The 21,127-nt window shown below is 46.2% G+C and overlaps 1 protein-coding gene across 1 annotated transcript in view; it reads left to right on the plus strand.

The window, feature by feature from the left end:
* The first annotated feature begins 5,263 nt into the window (after positions 1-5,263).
* NR3C2 (nuclear receptor subfamily 3 group C member 2) overlaps positions 5,264-21,127 on the plus strand; it is a 290,543-nt gene continuing 274,679 nt past the window's right edge. Inside the window, exons 1-3 of the mRNA XM_037497992.2 lie at positions 5,264-5,302; positions 6,300-6,575; positions 7,969-9,718. Of these exons, the coding sequence (XP_037353889.2) occupies positions 6,509-6,575; positions 7,969-9,718 (1,817 nt within the window). The 5' untranslated portion in view covers positions 5,264-5,302; positions 6,300-6,508. The remainder of the gene's footprint in view (positions 5,303-6,299; positions 6,576-7,968; positions 9,719-21,127) is intronic.

The raw sequence follows: 21,127 nt of genomic DNA on the forward strand, positions 1-21,127 counted from the left end.
GGCTCCCCCTGCGGTCGCCCCCGCACACAGACGCGCTCCGCCGCCGGAGCTGTCACCGGCCACCCCGGGCCCGAGGAAGGGGCGCTGCGGGGCGCGCAGCCGGGAGCGGGCGCGGGGTCCTCCCGCCGGACTCGCCGGCTCCCGGGACCGCCGCCGTCCACGCCCCGGAGCCGCGCGGCGCGCAGAGGGGCCGCCTGAGGCCCGGCGGCCGCGGCTGGGGGCGGGCGGGCGCCCGCGGCCCCTCCGGCGCGCTTTGGCGCCGCCGCTCTCCTCCCGCTGCGGGGTGGCAGCACCGCGCTCCGGGGCTCTGCCCGCCGCCACCGCCTCGCCGCCTCCCGCGCGGTCGGCCAGCCCTGGGCTTGCTGGCGGCGGGTGCCTCGCGCCCCCCCGGGCCCCCGCCCTGCGCCCCAGCCTCCCCACCATGTCCTAGAAAAGGTGAGTGCAGCGGCCGCCACTTGGCGCTGGCCGCGGCGGGAGGGGCCCGGGGTGCGCGGGGCCGGCCCGGGGGACCCCGAGGTCCGCGCGGGGAGTGCGGGGTCGCGCGCCCAGGGGGCTGCGAGCGGAGGCGCGCTGCCCGCCGGGCCGCCTCGGGCAGGGGTGCCAGGCGGCGGGCGAGCGCCCGCGGCGGCTGTCCCTGCTTGGTTCTAACCTAGATTTTGCAAGAAGCTGAGATCCAGGGCGAGACCGGCCCTCCGCAGAGGAGGTAAAAACTTAGTACGAGACGCACGTCCAGCTCCTTGAATAATGAATAACTGGGCAGCGCCGACGAGCCGCCGCCTCCCGGGCTGCCCGGGCGCCCGGCCCCGGACCCCCCTCCCGCCGCCCGCCGCCCGCGCGCGGCCGGGGCGCGATCGATGCCGTGGGGAGAGCTCTCGCCGGGCCCCGCGGGAAAGTTGGGGCACTTGGCGGGGACTCTCTGCGTCGAGGGCCGCCGGGCACCGGAGTAGGGGTCCGGACCTGCTCGCGCGCGCCGCCGCGGTGCTGCCCGCCGCCGGGGGGGGGGTCCCCGTGGGGAGCGCCTGAGTTTCTACGTGGAGTCTCCTCGGGGTCAGGGTTTGGACGCTCAACTGCAGGGAGAGGAAGGGCCTGTGGGCACCGGATGACTCTGCGCCCCAGGACTTTGGCGGGTGCGGGACGAGGGTGAGGAGGGCGATTGCACAGCCGCCGGCGCCGGGCAGCGGGGGGCCGGGGGTCCCGATTTGGGGGTGTACGTCACTGATGGGACTCTGGGCCAGCCGGGAGCCTGAAACGGAGCTTCGTAAGCGGAGCCTCAAAGTCCGGAGAAATCAAAGTTAAGCAGCTCATCCTTCTGCTTAGTAACTACGGCGCTGGGGTGGGCGGGAGGGAGTCCAGGTGGGGGCGGCTGGAGGGAAACCGAAATTTCCTTCTGCAGACGCTGGATCCTGAGCACATAGTTTGCTTCCTTTCCTCCCGCTGTATGTTGCTCCCCATAATGTGCACCCCCTCCCACCCACCATGGAGAAGTGAATATCCTCGATGGTTCGCTCCTTCCATTGGAGCTAATGGAAAAACCCAATCCTGAAGCAGTAAATACAGCAACAAAATTATAAGGAAGGAGCCCAGCTGCTCTTGACCCTGGCTTGCTTTTTTTTTTTTTTGTGGGGGGGGGCAGGGAGGGAGGGCATGTTTAAAGGGCTTTGCCTGCTCTGAAATCACCCGCTTATTTCCCCCCCTGCACGTTTGCACCAAGGAAATTCAAACTGAGTGGGAACGTGCTCCTCTCGCTCGCTGGCAGCGGACGCTGCGACTGCCTTGCTGGAGGTAACTCGCAGGACCCAGCAAAGGGGCCCGCAGAGGAGCCCGGGGAGGTGCTGGGTCGCGCGAAGCCCGCCCGGGGTTCCCCGCTGCGCACGAGCGCAGTGGGCGGCGCCTGGGGCTGGGCTGCCGCTCACCTGGCGCTGCAGGTGGAGAGCCGGAGGGTGCACCGCCCGGACTGCCCGCGGTAAAAATGACTTCTCCGCGTCCCCACACTTTGCACGTCTTTGCAGGCATCCCGGGGTCGGGCGGGAGGGGAGCCGCGTGGGGTGGGGGGCGCGCGCGAGTTTGGGGCGGTGGCGCGCGCGGAGGGCGCCCGGTGCCCGCGGCCGTCTCCCTGCCCTCACCCCGGGCGCCCGCCGGTGCTGCGGCTTTAAGGGAGCTGCGGAGTCCAGGCTGTGTCGCAGCAACTTTGTATCAGTCATGTCGCCTCCCGGAGACTGACAGCGCGCCCGGCCCAATGAGCAGCTCGCCTGACCCGTGCAGCGTGGAGCCTGGCTTCCCTCCGGGCCAATGGGAAGGGCTCCGGGGGGGCGGGTAGGCAACCTGAACTCTATGTGGACATGTGACCCGCTTTTAAAAGGGCCGGCCCCGGCGCTGGCCCACTCCCCCTCCGGGCTTTCGCCCGCCCTCTCCGCCTGGCTCCCTCCCTGCTGCGCCCGCCCTGGCCCTGGCCGTGGCCCTGCCCCTGCTCCTGCCCCCTCCTCCTCGCGTCCCTCGGTGCCCCGGGTGTCATTGGACTGGGGAGACGCCAGCCAACTTCTGGCTGCTCGGAGGAAGCTCGTGCAGGCACCTGGGTGCAGGAGCGTGGCTGCCGGGCTCCCCTGCAGCAGGGAGAGCGGCGCTCGCCGGCCTGGATGTGGCTGGATGTGAGGGGGCTCCGCCGCGGGGGTGTCGTGGCGTAGGCGAGCGCTGCAACAGGTAGACGCGGAGACGCGGACCCCGGCCGAGGCAGGTGTGTAGGGGCGCGCGGCGGGGTGCCCGGCTCGGCGTGCGGCCGCGGCGCGGGAGCGTGCGCTTTGCAGGGAGAAGCGGCTGCGTAACCCGGAGGCTCGGTCGGGAGGGTGCTGTGGGCTTGTTGTTTTGTTTGGGTTTTCCACTTTTTCCCCCCTTGGGCCGCCAGAGGACTATTTTGGGAAAGTTTGGCCACTTTGGATAAATGCCCTCGAACGAGCAGCTTGCAGCCGCCTTTGGCAGTGGGAGGTCTGCCACCCTTCCCTGTCCGCAAAGATGTGTTTCACATCGCTTTCCTGGTGCACGTTTTAAAGGACGCTTGAATAGTGTTTCTTTCCTCTGTCCATTGCGGAAGCACCCACATCTCAGCTGGAGGTGTAGCCGATAAGGGCAGTTGAAGGAGATACGGAGACTGATAGATACTGGTGGAAGGGCGCACTGGCAATTCGTGCACTTCCCTCTGCCTCGTATTCACGAAAGTCCTGAGAAGAGGCTTTGCTTTCCGGGGCATCCGTTGAATGTTTGGGCCACCAGAGGAGGTGAAGCTGCTTTGGGTGGCATCCTTACCCGCCTAACTGATGTTGGGTGCGTGGCTTTTCCTGCTGAATTTTCAAGGATCAGGTGTAAGTTATATTGGTCAGTGGCACCGCCAGGTTTAACTGTTTGTTATCACATGGAAGTTAGGAAAACTTTTGATAGCCCCGAGGTTTGGGGATCGCTGGCTTTCAGATGCCCTAAATTGCTTTGAAGCGTTTGTAAAGGCCTTTTCTCCAGGTGCTGTTATTGACGATATTTGCATAGTAATGATACCAGCTTCCTCCATCTGTGAAGGTGTGCTGTGAAGTTTTAATTTTATACTTGGCTTCATGGCGCGCTGTCATGAAAATATTTCAGGAGAAAAGTTTTGTTGTTGTGTTGTTTTTTGTTTTTTAATAATCTAGGTGGGGAGCTTTTTCCTTTAAGGGAAATAGTTTTGTTTGGGGATTTAAGAAAGATCAGGTGGCTCAGTGAATTAGGTGAGTGAATAGAAATCAGGTGTGCTCAGTTCTAACTGGTTCTCCAGCTCTCTTGGGTGACCTTGGGCAGGTTTCTATCATTTACCTCATCTGTAAAAGCGGAGAACATACTAATAGGTATGCAGTGGGCATAGCAGAAAAATAAAAAGTGAACTTTGATACTCTGCAGCCAGTGAACATTATAACATTCTTAAAGTTCTGTTTTTAAACGGTCCTATTATAGTGAAATAATTATAGGAAAGGTTGCATTGAAAATGGGACTATGTTGGGGGGATATTAAAAGTGAAAGTATTTTTATGCAAATTTGCAGGAATCTTTGTTAATATTCCTGGAAAAAAAAAAACTGCTCAGGGAAAGGAAGAATTTATAAAACAGACTGTAAAACAAAACATTGTAAACTCAGTTTTTCCTTTGCAAAAATTGTGCTTAAGAGCATATATTTGGTTTAAGGTAGCGCTTCTATGAGTGCTTCCCTTTATGTGAAATTTCTTTATATTTTGTGGGGAGAGAGCACTAGTAGGAAAATTAAAGGGGTATAATATTTTTGTCTTTGTCCCTAGAGGGTCTCTATTATAGTTTCCATTGTGAGGGAGACAAGTTTGATGCAATGAAAGCTAGATTTGTAAACCAGTATCTGCCTCATCTTATACTTTAGTAACAAACTTTCCCTTTACTCTCTGGATAATAAGTTCTATGAGCATCATATTCATCAGTTAATATGTTCAGTATCTGCTACTAAGTTCAGGTTGACTGAAGTTTCTGCTCCAGCCATAGTCAGTATGCCAATTCCAAAAGGACAACCTGGGTTTCCTGGACAACGCAGGAAACAAATTCCTAATCTGGTTCATTTGTTTACGAATTAAATAATAGAGTTATAAATTAAATAATAGAGTTATGAATTAAATAATAGTTATGAATTAAGTAATAGCGGTATTGTGCATAAAATATCTCAGTAAACCTAATTTTTAAAAATCCTGATCTTTGAAAATGTTTGCAATGGAAGCCACACAGATGTTAGTTAGACGCCCTCCATTCTTTTGTGTTTGACTGTTGCCAACCTTTGCTCTATTTTCTTTGTGGAGAGCTGTATTCAATTGGTAGATGAGAACAGTACCTCAAACAAGCCCTCATTTAGATTTAAGAAAACCTTTTGCAAATTCTTTAATGATAGCCTCTCTCCAATAAATGCAGGTTGTTTTATATTATTGTTAAGGGCATTCAAGGCTAGCCAAACAGGACTTGGAAAATGGTGATCAGCTGCATGATGTTAGCTGATAAGGTGTTTCCTTGTAGAGTGCTTTAAGATTGACCTTGTGGCCATCTCCAATATAGTTTCTCTGCAAATCTTCACAGAGCCCCACACATCTGAGATGTGGCTTGAGCCTTAGGACCAGTATGGAAATTGTCCCCCAGAATATTAGCAGGCGTTCTGTGCAAATAGGACACAGTGGCCAAATTATGTTGGGAATGTTCGATTAACAAGGAAAAAGATTTCTGCACCTTGGAACTCCCCAGGAGATTTAGCATGCAGCTTTACTCTGTGAAACTTCTAAGAAGTAAGTGATCTTCCTTTCCAAAAGACAATTTGGTGGATAGATTTTTATAGAAGATCAGATGAGGATCCCCCTTCAGACCCAGGGGCCTGTAGATAGGCCTGTTGCCTAGGGCCTGGGCTGTAGGTGTGGGAGTGGTGGCCTCTGCAAGTCCCAGGGAAGGCTGACTTCCAGGCCTTGGTGGAGAGGGTGGTGCATTTCACTAACAGGGCATGTGCTTTAGGGACATGGTTGGGGGAGGGCAAGATACATGGAAGATACTTAGTTTTGAACATGAATAGACAAGTTTCCTAGGGTGTTCAATAAATTTGAACCACGGACACATATGCCTTAGATATACATCCATTCAAGTTAGATATGGGGAGGGCAGAATATTCTTGGGTAGAAGTAGCAGCAGCGCACATGTACAAGGTGTTTTTCCATGCATGGCTCTGAGTAAATGTTTTTTCTATTAAGTAGATAGACCATTCCTTTATTATTTGTGATTTAGGTCCGAGTTCACTATTATATTTTTTGCAACTTTTATTTGGCTTTCATCCACTCTGAAGATTTGGCTAGAATTGCCAGAGCACCACGTCAGACTTTAATTTGACATATTTTCCACTGATTTGTGATTAGTTTGTGATTAGGAACTTGTGGAATAATGAATGTTCAAGTAAAAGGATGCTGTTCTCTATAACTGGTAGATTTTAATGTGCACAACTTGTCAAGTGATGATTATAGAAGCTTGATTTTTTTTTTTATTTGCACGATGCTATCTGCTTAGTTTATAGAAGTGAATAGATGAGTTTTCTGTCTTCTCAGAACTTAAAATCTAGTGCAGGACACAAAAAAGTAAGAGGTAATTACAATACTTAAACAGTTTGGGCATTAAATTTTATTTTAAGCCTTAGGTATCTAATGCCAATTTAGTATAATTATTATATTTCTCTAGTATAAGTTCTATACCAAATAGACTTCCGAATTTTGTTATTTTTTAATGAATTTTTTTTTATGAAAGGCAGGTAAAGAGGATGGAGGTAGAGGAAGAGAGGCCTGCAAAATATCTGTGCAAAACTGCAGAAACTGCATCTTTGAGATACAGACCTTTATTTCAGTCAGCGATCACCTACCCATCTGAAAGGATTTGAAGACTGCATGAAGATTTTATGAGTTTAAAATATTAAAATATACAAAAATTGTTCTGAAAAGGAGTTGATTTCCTTGGATATGTGTTTTGGAGCAGTGGATCTCAGCTGGGGGGGTCATCAGCCACATCTGGAGACATTTTTGATTGGTAAATCTGAGTAGGAGTGCTGCTGGCCTCTAGTGGGTAGGAGGCGGGGATACCCCTAAACATCTTACAGTGCCCAGTGCCTTGGGACTGACTTCCACTACAAAGAATTACCTGGTCCCAAAACATCAGTAGTGCCAAGGCTGACATACCTTGGTGGGTGGGGACAGACTAGAAGTCAGATATTCCCACTCTGCCACTTTGCTGTATGATCTGTGACTCAGTTTCCTCACTAGTGTCATTGCATAATACTTTTACCAACGTACAGGGTTGTTTGTCAGCATAAATTATATATGTGAGGCTAATAATGTTGCTTTGAATTATATCACGAATAAGAATTATAAGAATATAGCCTATTGTAATAATTTTATATATAAAAGAAATTCAAATAGCGAGCCAATGGATTTGATTGCATGTCTGAAGCAGTCCTGAGGGTTCCCTGAGGGTGGGGCTGTGCCCCTCTTGTTTACCACTGTAGACTCAGTGACTGGTTGTAAGCCCAGGATGTAACACACACTTGATAAATATTTGTTGAATGAATGAACACATAAATTGTGAAGACCCATCTTGAACTTCCTCCATTGACTGTTGAGAATAAAAATGTCTGTTGGGAGTGTTTTTAGCAGAGAAACCACTAGGTTAGGGTGCATGAGAAAATCCTAACTAGTGTTGAAATACAGACCAGAGAGTCTCTGCTTTTTCAAGTTTTCAGAGACTTCCTGGGCTCTTAATCTGCTTTAACGAGATAGGAAACATCACCTTTCAAAATTAATATTAAATTGTCTTTATCACGAGTCCATTTTAAGAAAATCATTGTTCTTCAGTAATTTTTAATTTCTCCTGTGACAATTTAGTTGATCAATATATATTGGGAAATGTTAACATCAGTTGCATCTCTTTATTGCTTTTAATAAAGCCATGCATTAGCTATGGAAAGCAGCTTCCATATGCTGCAAAGACTCCAAAAGCTTTGGAGTGACAAGATTTAAACTCAGCTTTGTACCTACTACGTCCTTGACCTTGCGCAAGTCACCTACCTCTGTCTTAGTCCTCAGTTTCCTTCTCTGCCTCATCAGTCTCCAGGGTTACTTTGAATACTAAATAAGTTCTCACATTTGTAAATGTTCTTTGCAAACTCTAAAACCTGTATTATAGCATATATATATTGCTTTTATTTAGATGCAAAATAGTTTTATATGATCGCTTATATTCTTGTTATAGTCAAAGCTGTTATATCAGCACTTAAAAAGATAGCAACTTTGAATATCACTGTCCGTGTTGCTTTTAACAAGGAGACCGTGTAAATATGTCTAGCTCCGTAACTGCAATTTTAGAGGGTCCTTTGGAATAATGTTGCTACACATGACTAACTTTTTAATTTACATTTATTTGTTAGCTATGGAGACCAAAGGCTACCACAGTCTCCCGGAAGGTCTAGAGATGGACAGACGGTGGGGTCAAGTTTCTCAGACTGTGGAGCGCTCTTCGCTGGGGTCCACGGAGAGAACCGATGAGAACAACTACATGGAGATTGTCAACGTAAGCTGTGTTTCCGGTGCTATTCCAAACAACAGTACTCAAGGAAGCAGCAAAGAAAAACATGAACTACTCCCTTGCATTCAGCAAGACAGTCACCGTTCTGGGATTTTAACATCTGATATTAAAACCGAGCTGGAGTCTAAGGAACTTTCTGCGACTGTGGCTGAGTCCATGGGTTTGTACATGGATTCCGTGAGAGATGCTGACTTCGCCTACGATCAGCAGCACCAAGGAGGCACGAGTCCAGCGAAGTTGAGCCAAAACGTTGACCAGCTGGTGAAATTTTACAAAGAAAATGGCCATCGTCCTTCCACTCTCGGTGGTGTGAGCCGGCCCCTGCGATCCTTCATGTCTGACTCGGGGAGCTCTGTGAATGGGGGGGTCATGCGGGCCATCGTGAAGAGCCCCCTGGCTGGCCACGAGAAGAGCCCATCGGTGTGCAGCCCGCTGAACTTGACCTCTTCGGGGTGCAGCCCCGCTGGCATCAACCCCGTGTCCTCCACCTCGGCCAGCTTTGGCAATTTCACAGTGCACAGCCCCATCACCCAGGGGACTCCTTTGACGTGCTCCCCTAACGTGGAAAACCGGGGCTCCAGGTCGCACAGCCCAGCACACGCCAGCAACGTGGGCTCCCCTCTCTCAAGTCCATTGAGTAGCATGAAGTCCCCCATCTCCAGCCCTCCGAGTCACTGCAGCGTAAAATCTCCGGTGTCCAGTCCCAACAATGTCCCTCTGCGATCTTCTGTGTCCAGCCCTGCTAATATCAGCAACTCAAGGTGCTCCGTGTCCAGCCCTTCCAACAACAGGTCCGCGCTCTCCAGCCCCACGGCCAGTACCGTGGGGTCCATGTGTAGCCCTCTCAACAATGCCTTCGGCTACGCCGCCTCGGGCACCCCTGCCGGGGCCGTGGCAGCCCGGGATGTGGTCCCCAGTCCAGACACACACGAGAAAGGTGCCCCCGAGGTCCCTTTCCCTAAGACCGAGGACGTGGAGAATGCCATCTCCAACGGCGGCTCGGGCCCGCTGAACATCGTCCAGTACATCAAGGCGGAGCCTGATGGAGCCTTCGGCAGCTCGTGTCTAGGAGGGGGCAGCAAGATCAGCTCGGAGTCCCCCTTCTCGGTACCAGTAAAGCAAGAACCCACCAAGCACTCGTGTTCAGGCACCTCGTTTAAAGGGAATCCCCCAGTAAACCCGTTTCCATTCATGGATGGCTCGTATTTTTCCTTTATGGATGATAAAGACTATTATTCTCTATCAGGAATTTTAGGACCACCGGTGCCCGGCTTTGATGGGAGCTGTGAGGGCAGTGGGTTCCCAATGGGGATTAAGCAAGAACCGGATGATGGGAGCTATTACCCCGAGGCCAGTATCCCCTCCTCCGCCATCGTTGGGGTGAATTCCGGGGGACAGTCCTTTCACTACAGGATTGGTGCTCAAGGTACCATCTCTCTGTCACGATCGGCGAGAGACCAGTCGTTCCAACACCTGAGTTCCTTTGCACCTGTCAACACCTTGGTGGAATCCTGGAAACCACACGGTGACCTGTCAGCTCGGAGAAGCGACGGATATCCGGTTCTCGAATACATTCCAGAAAACGTGTCAAGGTAGGTTGACCTTTTCATCTCGTTTTCGGAAAGTGGGCTTTGATAAAATGTTGGAAATTGGCATTTTCTTTACAGTTGGAAATTTGAACACATTTCAGTTTACCGTTTTATTTTGAAGTTTGGTCAGGTCATGCCTTCCCCTGCATTTTTGTAACAGAAAGAGAAAAAACAAAGAGTTCTTAAAATTTCTTAGAAAACATTTGAATTGATTTTCAAGGAGAGTATGTAGGTGTTTCTCCCCCATAGTGCCTGTTGCAGGTGTTTGGAAAAGTTTTCTGCTGCCTGTTACTATGTTGACTTTAGTGGACTTGTGCTGTTTTTTTTTTTTGTTTGTTTGTTTGTTTGTTTGTTTGTTTTTGGTTGTTGTTCATTAGCTGTATACTGACTAACTAAAATCACTCTAATGTAGTTTCTTTGCGGCCTGAGTTTCTTCTTGGCTTTCTTTAGTAATCACTTCATTGGGAAAAATGAGATGAACCCCAAATCTGTTACCCACAAGTTCCCCCACTCTCTTCATCCTTTTCTAGGTCAGTTAATTGTAAGTTGTGGTTTTCAACCCAAGTAACAACCCAAATAAATCATTTCCTTAAATGTTAAGGGTTTTTAAAGAGTCAGCGCATCTGAAATTACTAAGTGGGCAGTCCTGCTCTCTTATATTGGAAGTGAAACATGTCACTGCAGTTTTCAGGTGGTTTAGTTTAGACTTTTAAGGTCTGCAGAAGACATTCCTTACTGTAAAAGATCTCTTGGCTTTCCTTGTTGTAGATGGCACATTGTATATATTTAGAAAAAATAAGGAAGAAGTTTTAGATATGACTGTAAAGGGTGGTTCTAAGTTATATAATGAACACTTGCATTGGACTTTGCTTCAGTACTATTTTTATTACATGGTTGTAATAAATGATCTTTTATTGAACATATAAAGAATAGATTTCCTACATACAGTTCATCCTTTTGGCATCAGAAGTATGTGGCTATTTTTTCTTAAACACTTATTTTGTGGGAAATCGGTCCATCCTTTTGACAGGATGTAGGGTTTACTATCCTTTCTCCTATACCTTTCACCCTGGTTTTTGTTTTTTGTTTTTTTTTTTTAACCCAGCAAAACTTTAATTCTGCTTTTTTCCCCCTTTCTTTGACTCACTCCTTGCTCTTCTTGCTTTTATGGAAGCAAACCTACCATACAGGATACATTCTTATAACTTTCAATAGCATAAACGATTCATTCCCATTCCAATACTACCTTAGACTCTCAATTCTGTACGGTAACACAGTCATGAGATAACATGGTCTTCATCGGCCCTAACTCAGTGTGTGTTCTTGGAATACTTTGTTTTACTTCCAGACAAGGAAGTTTGGAACATGATGTGGATACTTTTTGAGTGATGTTTTTGGTGAGTTAGTGTGAGGGAGTAGAGCCTGGTAGCTAAAACTGTGGCTGGACACTTGTTTTGTGTCCCTGTGCGTATCCCTTCTCATGTCTGAGCTTTAGTTTTCTCATCGGTAAAAAGGGGGTTAAATAGGTAGTTAAGACAGTGAAGTGACTTAAATTATGAGAAGCATTTTGAATAGCAGTGGCACATAGTATACAGTATATACATTTTAGCTATTATGGCGAACATTGAGTCCCATTTCCATAATTGTTAGTTTCCCTTTCTTTGGTTTTCTATCACAAAATCCTTTAAAAAATATACATAAAGGAAATATTTGTTGATCAACCTATGATTAATTTCCATTGATTTTTTTATAATTAGGCACCATAGATTTGTGACTACATTTTTATTTATGCTCTTCTAATTTGAAGGCTGATGCTTTAGCTAGTGAAATTTCTAGTAGAAATACTAGATGTATAGTAAATGCAATAATTAATTTTCTCATATTTGTTTCTACTATTTAAATGGTAGTTTTCACACTCCATCTATGAAGCTCTTTACAGTCCAGTAACCCATCACCTTGAACATATAATCTCAGCAACTTTGACATTCCTTCCTTTGTAGGCCCTGGAGGTTTTGTCTGGTGTCCCTTCTTGAGTATTTCCAAATTATGTATGTACTTGTTGATATACTTTTTGGGATTCATTCTGTCCACATACAAATGGTTACTGTTAATATCAGTTTTCCTAAAACTTTAACATCAAAGTTTTAATCTCATTTAAAGTCTCTTACAGATTACTAATTATTTACATTTTTCTTGGTGTGAATATTACCCAAATCTATTTGCTTTGGTCTTTCTCAGGATAAATTCTCAAGGATTGGAAGATACTTGGACCATTTTCTAGATTTCAATCTGTATATTACTCAATGTAACTTCATCCATGGTTCATTGGTTCCCTGTCTTTGACCAATGGACAACCCTTTGGCTATTTTACAGTTTATGTTAATGATGATCCAGCATTCCAGGGGAATGTTGACTAAATTAATGAGTTAAAGATTGGAAAGGATCAAGGCAGTACATAGCTGCTTGTAGGTTAAATAATATCTTTCATTTTTAGGTTGAACTTTAAGCTCTTTTCTTGTAGACCTCAAAGTATAGTTTGGGCTTCTTGAGATCCTTTCATAGAGGCTCATGGAGTAAAAAATCCTACTTTGGCTAAAGGTTCATTATTCAAAATTGAAGACAGACCCAAGGATTTAAATGTAATAGTGTAAGAAAAGTCCATTGATACAGTTCCAGATTCCACATGGCCACTAACCTTTAAAAATCTACTTACTGTAGTTTCAAATGTAGTTTCAATGTAGCAGCAAAGAAATGTATCTACACTTCACTGGAAAAACCATTACAATGTTCCTTTTTCCAACAGTATAGCTGTTGAAGCAGATTTTCTTCATTACTTGAACCCAAACTTATCACCCTCTGAATGCAATAGTAGATATGAAAAGCCAGCTGTTTTCCATTAAGTGAGACAATAGCCTCGCAAACATGTAAAACAATGCCTCTCTTCTCACCAGAGTTTTTTTGTTTGGGGAAATAGGTTTTTTTTTTTCTTTTTTCATAAACAAATGTTTATATAAACATGTAGGAATTTATTTTAAAATGATCTAAAATAAATATTAGTTTTAATCTCTAATATGGTAAATGTCACTAGATATAATCCACAAAAACAAAAGCCCTTTGATATCCTTAATACATTTTAAGAGTGGAGAAATGTCCTAAGATACCAAACCACTGGTCTTGTTTAGCCTGTACATTCCTTCCAGGTCATTGAAGAGAGAGGGTGTCTCTTTGTGTTACCCTTACTGCAAATTATGGTGAGGCAGTAGTGTCCCATTCAAATAAGAAAAATTATTCTCATCTGGATTAATTTTTCAGGCTGGTCGATATGAGTAATGGCTGTGAAGTATGTTGTCTTCATTTCAGTGGAGGGGTATTCAGCGAGTGTGGTGACCAAAGTCAGCTGTCTGTTAATGATTTCCAGTGACTGGGTTGTCTGAGCGCTAAATGGCAAAGTAAATTATGACAAAGCTGGATGTAAAGCTCAGGGTGGACGCCGGACCTGCTGCTGGTGTGTGGGTTGGAGTTTCGCTGCCGGCTGGTACACAAACAAACTTTGACCTGGAGTGAGTCATAACTTTTCCGAGCCTCAGTTTCTTCATTTTGAAGGGGCGAGTTGAACTGGATGGCCTCTGGGTCTGCCAGTGAAACTGTTGAGGGACCTTATTTTTTCTCACGAGTAATGGATATTAACACTTCAAAGAGTAGATCTTCACACCTTTGGGGGTAGGTTTTAGTGACAAGCCTAGCTTTGGAGCTACCAGGGTAATCTGTATAGAAAGAGCTTATTACCATGTACCATTAAGCAAAAGTGAGTAGGAGTGACCTCTTGTTTTAAAGCAGAGATTTTTTTTATCTGATGTTTTCCTCTGATAATATCTCACACTCACCAAGCATTTCTTGTTCTTTTAATTTATACTATTCTTTTGGATATGGTATTTTGCTGTTGACACAACATCAGATGTTTATAGCATAGTCACAGCCACTGGTGGCATGACTTTTGAATTTAAAGTTCACTGTTTTAAAAGGGATGTTCTGATAGTTTCCAAGACAAGTAATTAGGTATTTATCTTAACATGGTTTTCCATGAATGGAACCATTTAGTAAATAACTTATTTTTTTATTTTTCAATTCTCCCTGGAGCTTTTTGAAACTCACCTTCTATAATAAACCAAAAGCTTCAAAATTAAACATTTGTCAGAAAATTTGTCCTGTCGCTTTGTAAACTTCCTGAGACCAACCGTGGACATGTAAATATCTCTGTATAATGCAAAAATGGTGTGGTTGGGAGAGTGAGAAGGGGTGCTTAGTATGACACATTAACCCATTACAAAATTACTTAGAAAACATGGAACATTTTCTAATTTGTCTCATTTTCGTTTTGAAATTGCTGATGTACTTAGAATTTCTCCAGGTTAGCATTTTAATGATATTTTCAGAATGATGTTGAATTAAGACTCCTGATGTTTCATTCATTTATGGTATTTCTGGTGAAGGGGGTGATAATTTTGTTCAAAACAATTTCAGTGTTTTTTATGTGCAATTCACTGTACAGTGACTCTTTATGTAGTTTTCTCTTAGTATCACATGTACCCTACATTTATATGTCAGTATGTCTACCTTATGTCATCCAAGTTAGTGGAATATTTAGAACTGTTTACACCATGCTTAAAAGTTGTGATCGAAGCCATGGTTTCTGTTCAGTAAACTCAAATTATTCAATTTAAGGCAGTTTTTATAATTCTCCATTATTCACCATAGGCAGTGGTTTGCTGAAACGGAGACCCAGAGAGTCGTCATTTATAGATTTCATGTCTTTTGCAATATTGAAATACTGGGTGTGTCTGACCTTTTCCATCCATGTAATTTCAGAGTAATAGCAGATGTTATATTGACCACCAGTAATTTAGGAGTAACACTTCACTTCCCCTAATGCTTTGATGTCATTCATTATTTTTCCAAAAAATAATACTTTTTTCCAGACATTGAACTGTGTCTTTAGTTTTATATTACTCATCCACTGATAAAATTTCAGCTCTGCTGTTAAATGTGTTGCTTTCTTTCATTTACTAAAATCAGATTGAGAGAAAAATACTGGATTCTTGATTTCATTGATTTCATTTTATTTAAATTGTATGGTTTTGTATACTGCATTCTGAAATTTCATGAAATGTTCAGTTTTAAATAGGTAAGATGTTCCTATTAAATGTTAGAATTTCTATTTTTAAATTTTTCAGGTATAGATTTTGTTTTTAATTTAAGAGTTTTATTTTTTCCAAACATAATAATGATAAAAATGTAATTATGTATAAACTTGTGTTAACTTAGTTGATGCTGTGGAAACATCTGGATTTATGATAGTCAGCAGTATGGCTAAGACCATACCACTTTTCTATGCAGAGAAGAGAAATAAATTTTATTTTGTGTAAGAAATAGAAAATTCTAGTCTAAGAAAAGAAAACCAACAAAATGTAATTGAATACTTAAGATGTTAATACGCGAGGGAGAGAGTCTGAGATAATAACTGGCAATCTGAATTCATAACTGTGGCTATGACTTAATTTCATTAATGATTCATTGGTATGTAACCTCACCTTATATACTAGGAATTATTGAGACAGACAAAAATTGCAACCTCAAACAGAATGAAATGAGACTAGGAATGGGCAAAGTTGACTTTGGGCATGCTGATAGAAAAAAGATTATCTTGAAAAAATGTCTTAGAGAATGAGATTGAGGGTGTGTAGAACTGGTGTTTATATGTAGCTTTGAAAAATTTGCAGGGGCTCTGGTGGACACTTCCCGGCGGAGGGAGTTTCCTGAGCAAAAACCCTGGAGACAGAAAATACCAAGTGTGGTCAAGCTGTGTGCCTGGCTGCAATTTAAGGAATCAGGGGCAGAGAGCCTGGAGAGGTTAGTTGGAGCTAGAAAGGAGTGAAACTAAGAAATTTGTACTTAATTTGGCAGGTAATGAGGAGCTGTGGAACTGTTGGAGTAGGGAAGTGGCATGAACTAAAGGACACTTTGGAAAAACCTTAATGAGGCAGTGGTTGGATGGTGGATTGGGCATAAAGAGCCTCGTTAGGAAGTTATTGCAACAGTGCAGGGGACTGGGGACTCGATTGTCTGCAGCAAGATTGTCGGGTAACGGTGAAAAAGGGACAGATGGGAAAAATTACCAAAGACGCCTTTGTAGGAGTTAATTTTGTATAAAAATTTTATTTTGAAATCATCATAAGCTAACAAAAAATTAGAAGTGCATTGCAAAGAACTCTACGCAAGGACAGCCTCTTACAAACCCACGCCACCATCATCAAGAGATTGCCATTAAGTTGCTGACATCTACGCCTTGGACATCACGCTGGTTTTACCAGTTGGTACGATAATGCTTTTTCTAGCAAAAGGAGCCCCTTCAGAATTGTGGATTCTGCTTCCTGGCCATGTTGTATACAGTCTCTCCCCAGTCTTTTCCAGAGTTTGAGTTTACAGTGATTTTGAAGAGTAAAGAGCAGTTATTTCCTAGCAGGTCCTTCCATTTGTGCTTCTTGTTTATTTCCTTGTGATTACATCTGGGTGTCAATGCGATGCTCTCTCATCACTGTGATGTTCTCTCATCACTGGCCAGTTTCTCTTTGTGCTGCTACAGGGCTGAATTCAGGTTCCCCACAGTAGCGTTCCTCTTCTCCCCCGTATTTTGGGGAGAGGTACTTTGACATTCTAAACAAGTCCCTTTCTTCATCAAACTTTGTTATGCCATGCCTTGATTTAACTTTCATTTTTGTCTTTTTCAAGTTGGTCCCATTGCCCTGTCATGCAGATGTCAGGCGTGCGCCATTCAGAATCACACGTGTGCACCCCGAGAAGCCTCCTGTGTTGACACCTGTGTGGCCTCTCCCTCCCCTGCCCCCGGACTACTGTTGATGTTCCTCTTGCTGGTGATGGAGCCAGTGGGAGCCCATTCAAGCTGGTCGCTGTCCTTGTACCACATTCCCATCCTCCTCTGAGCGCCTTTTCGCTTTAGGCCCATCTGTACTTCTCCTGCCCCAGGTCTGGACTTAGTTGTTCCTCCCAGGGCTATCCCCCTGACTGTTCTCCCCTCTGACTGGGGTCTTGCCCTATGCCATGGATTGCAGAGCCTTAACCTCCCACTCCCGTGGGGACCCTCCTCACCCTGCTCGGCCGTTGACTCCTGCGCTGGGATGTCTTCACCCGCCTTGGGTCCTGGTTCCCTGCATTGGGCGTCACAGCCACCCTTGACCTCGATGCCCAGGAGGGCCACCCCTACCTCGAGTGCTGTGAATGTCTACTTTGCTCTGCTTGTGGAAGGGCTTGAGGACTCAGTTGTGAAGCAAGAGGAAGGAGAAGAGTTGATATTTGAGTACAAGTGAAAAGTATGTGTATAGTGGGGAAAAGTCCTGTGAAGAGCTTGGTGGTCCTGGCTGATCTTGGTGGTCCTGGCTGATGGTGAGCAGTCAGGAGGAAAGGAGCGGTCAGGAGCAGGCTGGGAGAGGAAGTGATGACTTGGCCTGGGCTACAGAACTCTTAAGTACCAGAACTAGAACTACCTCTGATGGAGGAGCTCTCCCTGCAGGAGGGCGTACAGGGGCGGAGGTGTGGGAGGTCTCCTCAGAAGTGGGGGAGGAGGTCAGTGTGGGTGCTGCTGCTTCTGCTCAGGAAGAGAAGGCACAGTTGACTCAAGTGTAGTTTCCAGTGCATTCTGCTAGGGATTTGGAGGAAGAGAACCCCAATTAGGGGATGAGCAACACAGCTAATAAAGGAGACAGGGAGTTGTTTAGAGGCTCAAGATAGTGCCGAGTCATGGATGCCAGAGGGGAGAATCACGTAGTCTTCGAATTTCCAAATTAGAATCTCTAAGGCCACCAATAAATCCCGCCCTCTGTGGGCACAGACACCCAAGCCAAGGCCCAGGAGGTCACCTGCCTTTTCCAGTCGCTTACAAAGCGCTTGGTAACAGAGCTGAGGGGAGAGGCCCTCGCCCTTTTGTCTTTCTGGTTCCAGTAGGAGGCAGTGGCTCCAAGCCCGAGGCTGGGGCTGGAAGACCAGGAATTAGACCCTAGAGCTGGTGACAGGTGTGCTGGCGATTCCTCCAGGTGGAGCCCGCAGAGTGGGGGGGGGGGGGGCGGGGGGTGCGCTTAGACTGGTGAGGCCGAGGATGGGCCCGTGGAGAGGAGCAGGGGCAGGACGGGCCCAGTGGGTGCTCTTGGAGGCGCGCTCAGTGTGAAGAGGAGGCAGGAGAGGGGAGAGAGTAGTGCGAAGAGACCACAGCACAGGATCGGAGTGTGGATTTTGGGGACAGGCGAGCGTGAAGAGGGCAGGGAGCTGGGGCAAGACGGGGCTTCGGCATCCAGGAGGGCAAGCAGTGATGGATGGGTGTGGGGCTGCAGAGGGGAGGGTGGGATTCGCCATCAGTCCTGGACCTGGCCTCGGGTGATGTGACAGGCCTGCATGAAGCCACCCGAGCCGCTGCTGGGCCCGGGGGTCTCCTCTCCCGGGTCCTGAGTTGGACCCCCACACACCTGAATGTCCCCAGCCGCAGGTCCTGGGCTAGCGAAGGCCCTGAGGGCAGTGAAGAAACACTGGCTGGAGGGAGAGCAGAAGGAAGCTGATTGCCCCCAAAACAATAGGCAGCCAGATGGGGCTCTTTGGAAACATCAATCAGATTATAAGGCTGACATGCAGCCCTCCGGTGGCTCCTTGTGGCAAGCAGCATACAGCCCAGTCATCCAGGGCCTGCTAAGCGCCAGGTGTGGGGCCTCTGCCGACCTGATTTTGTGTTTCCTCCTTACCAGGTTCCCCACCGACCCTTGCTGTGGCTTAGGCCAACCCTGCCCCTCCTCGGGGGCCTCTGCTTACTCTTCCCTCAGCCTGAGGGCTCTGCCCCTGATTTTAGTTTCCTGCCCATTTCTTGTCACTTCAGAATCAGTTCAGTGTCACCTGGTGGCCAGAACTTCCCCGGCCATGTTCTCTAAGGCAGTGCCCCCTGCCACCACCCGGCTCCTCCTCACAGCTCCCCCTCTCTTGTTTCCTTCACAGCCCGCACCTGTCAGAAATCAACTTTGCTTTCTTCACTTCTAATTAGACAGAAACTTTCTAGTATCAGAGACCTGTGACCTGTCTCCCTGCACGAGGGCCGTCCCTCAGCCAGAGCAAGGGGCCGACGGGCTGCTCAGCGAACCCTGGCTGAGTGGACGAGTAAAAGGGATGGTTGGTTGTGGGGGCTATGATGAGGGCAGGTATGGATCTGGGGTGACTAGATTAAGTGTGGTGACTGTATAAGGTTAATAAAATTACTGTTCAAGTGAAGGTTTAGCAAAAAAAATTGTTGTGACCTCTATCAGCTTATTTTTAGGATTTTCATGAAATAATCAGTCAACAGATGCTCTTCTTGCTTTTGCTAATGCCAACATAATAGAGTAGTGGGTATTGGTGTGTTCCAAGCTACATGGTGACAAATTCTTAGTCTTTATTATGAGGTCATTTGTGTATTTATAATTTACAAACAGTAAGATACTCTTTCTTGTGCAGTTCTGTGAAGTTTGCCAAGTACATAGTCATGTAACCGCCGCTTATTAAAGACACAGAACAGCTCCATCAGCTCCCCGTTTACCCTGTGTTACCCCTTCATCACTCAGCCTTCCCTGCACTCACAAACCCCACCCACCGTAAGGTCCCCATTCCTGTGGTTTTGTTGTTTCTAGATTGTCTTACAAGTGGAACTGCCCTTTATGTAGCCTTTACATTCTGCCCTCTTTTCTTTAATTTAGCATAATAAATGTTTGAGATTCATCCATGTTGTGCATGTATCACTAAGTACTTTTTAGTGCTGTGTAGTATTCACTTGTGGCTATTACTGTTTCTTAATTGATTCACCTGTTGTTGGAGATTTGAGTTGTCTCCACTCTGGGCTCTTCCAAATCAAGTTGCCATAAATCTTCACATACCAATCTCGTAAGGACATATGCTGTTATTTTTTTCTTCAATAAATACCCACAAGTGGGATGGCTAGATCATAGGATAGAGGCAGGGTTCGTTTTTAAGAAACTATCAAACTGTTGTTGCGAAGACTGCACCATTTTAAGTTCCCACTAGGCTGTATGTGTATTTCAGTTCTATTCCATGGTGGTCAGTGCTTGAGAGAGTAAGTCTAATCTTTTTGACTGTAGGTAACATGATAGGTGTGCAGTGATACCACATTGTGCTCTAAGCTGGCATTTCTCTCAAGCCTAAATGCCACAAAACATCCTTTCATTGCTTACTTGCCAACTATATATCTTCATTTCGTGTCTGTTAACACTTTGGTTTATCCTTATTGGGTTGTTTTCTTTTTAGCATTCTGTTGTCAGTATATTTCTGTGTTAGATTTTTAATAGAGGACCTAGAAATAAGGGAGAAACAGCTACTCAAAGTTTTACATTGGCAGAGAGAAACCTAGTAACCAATTTTCAAATTATTTGGTATCTACTGTGTTCTGAATGTGGATAAACAAGCCAAAGGAATAGGAAAGAAACCAAGTATCCCCACTGTATCCCCCACCTGCCTGGGGAGATGTAGCAAATCCTTGTTGACAGCTTTTGCTGCTGCTGTTCCCCTAAATTGTGTTTGATTAGATGATGCAGATAAGAACTCTTAGATTAGCTAGAGCAGGGTTCTGTATGGGCTGAAAGTCAAGGAAAGTTCTCCTAGGAGGTGAGATCTGAGCTGCTGTTTGAGGGTTGCTGCTGTTCGGTGAGGGGTAGAGGGGGCAGAGGAGTGATTGTTAGCATAGGTCCGGCATCGAGCCCGCTCGGAGGGGTGTTGCTCGTTGGGGAGACTAGAGTATGGAGTCTGTGATGCTGACGAGGTGGCTGGGACCCTGCACCTAGCACTGGGGAGGACACAGACGGGCAGAAGGTCAGCCTGGTTAGGACGGTAGGAGTCCGTGCCCAAAAAAAAAACAAGCACTTGAGAGTTGGCCACAGTGGAAATCCAGGCTGAGGGTTCCAGCCTGGTGGAATGGCGGACGAGGGAAGGATAAGGCCAATTTAAAGGGAGAAATAATTGAGTATCATAGAAGTCTGTTCATGCCCCCCATACTACTAAGTCATGGTGCATGTTGACAGGCCCACAGAAAGATCGCCAAGGAGTGCAGGGGAGAACAGCTGAGTTTTATAGTGATAAAGAGAGATTTCAATATAATTATGACTCTAAGAGTAAAAGAGCTCATTAGTTTTATTTGGATGAAGGTAAAACCCAACCATTTCAACATCAACATAGAATACTTTTCATTGAACTGCAGGGAAAAAAATAAAAACCCAGGGAAATGGAGACAGGAAGAGATACTCCTGGTTTGCCCAAATGGGGAAGCAAACTGGTGAAAGATGATGGAAACGAACCAGAAAATAGTGACCTAAGGAATTC

The sequence above is a fragment of the Talpa occidentalis genome, unplaced genomic scaffold (assembly GCF_014898055.3).
Source record: "Talpa occidentalis isolate TD23 unplaced genomic scaffold, MPIMG_talOcc4v2.1 talOcc4.8, whole genome shotgun sequence".
NCBI lineage: Eukaryota > Metazoa > Chordata > Mammalia > Eulipotyphla > Talpidae > Talpa > Talpa occidentalis.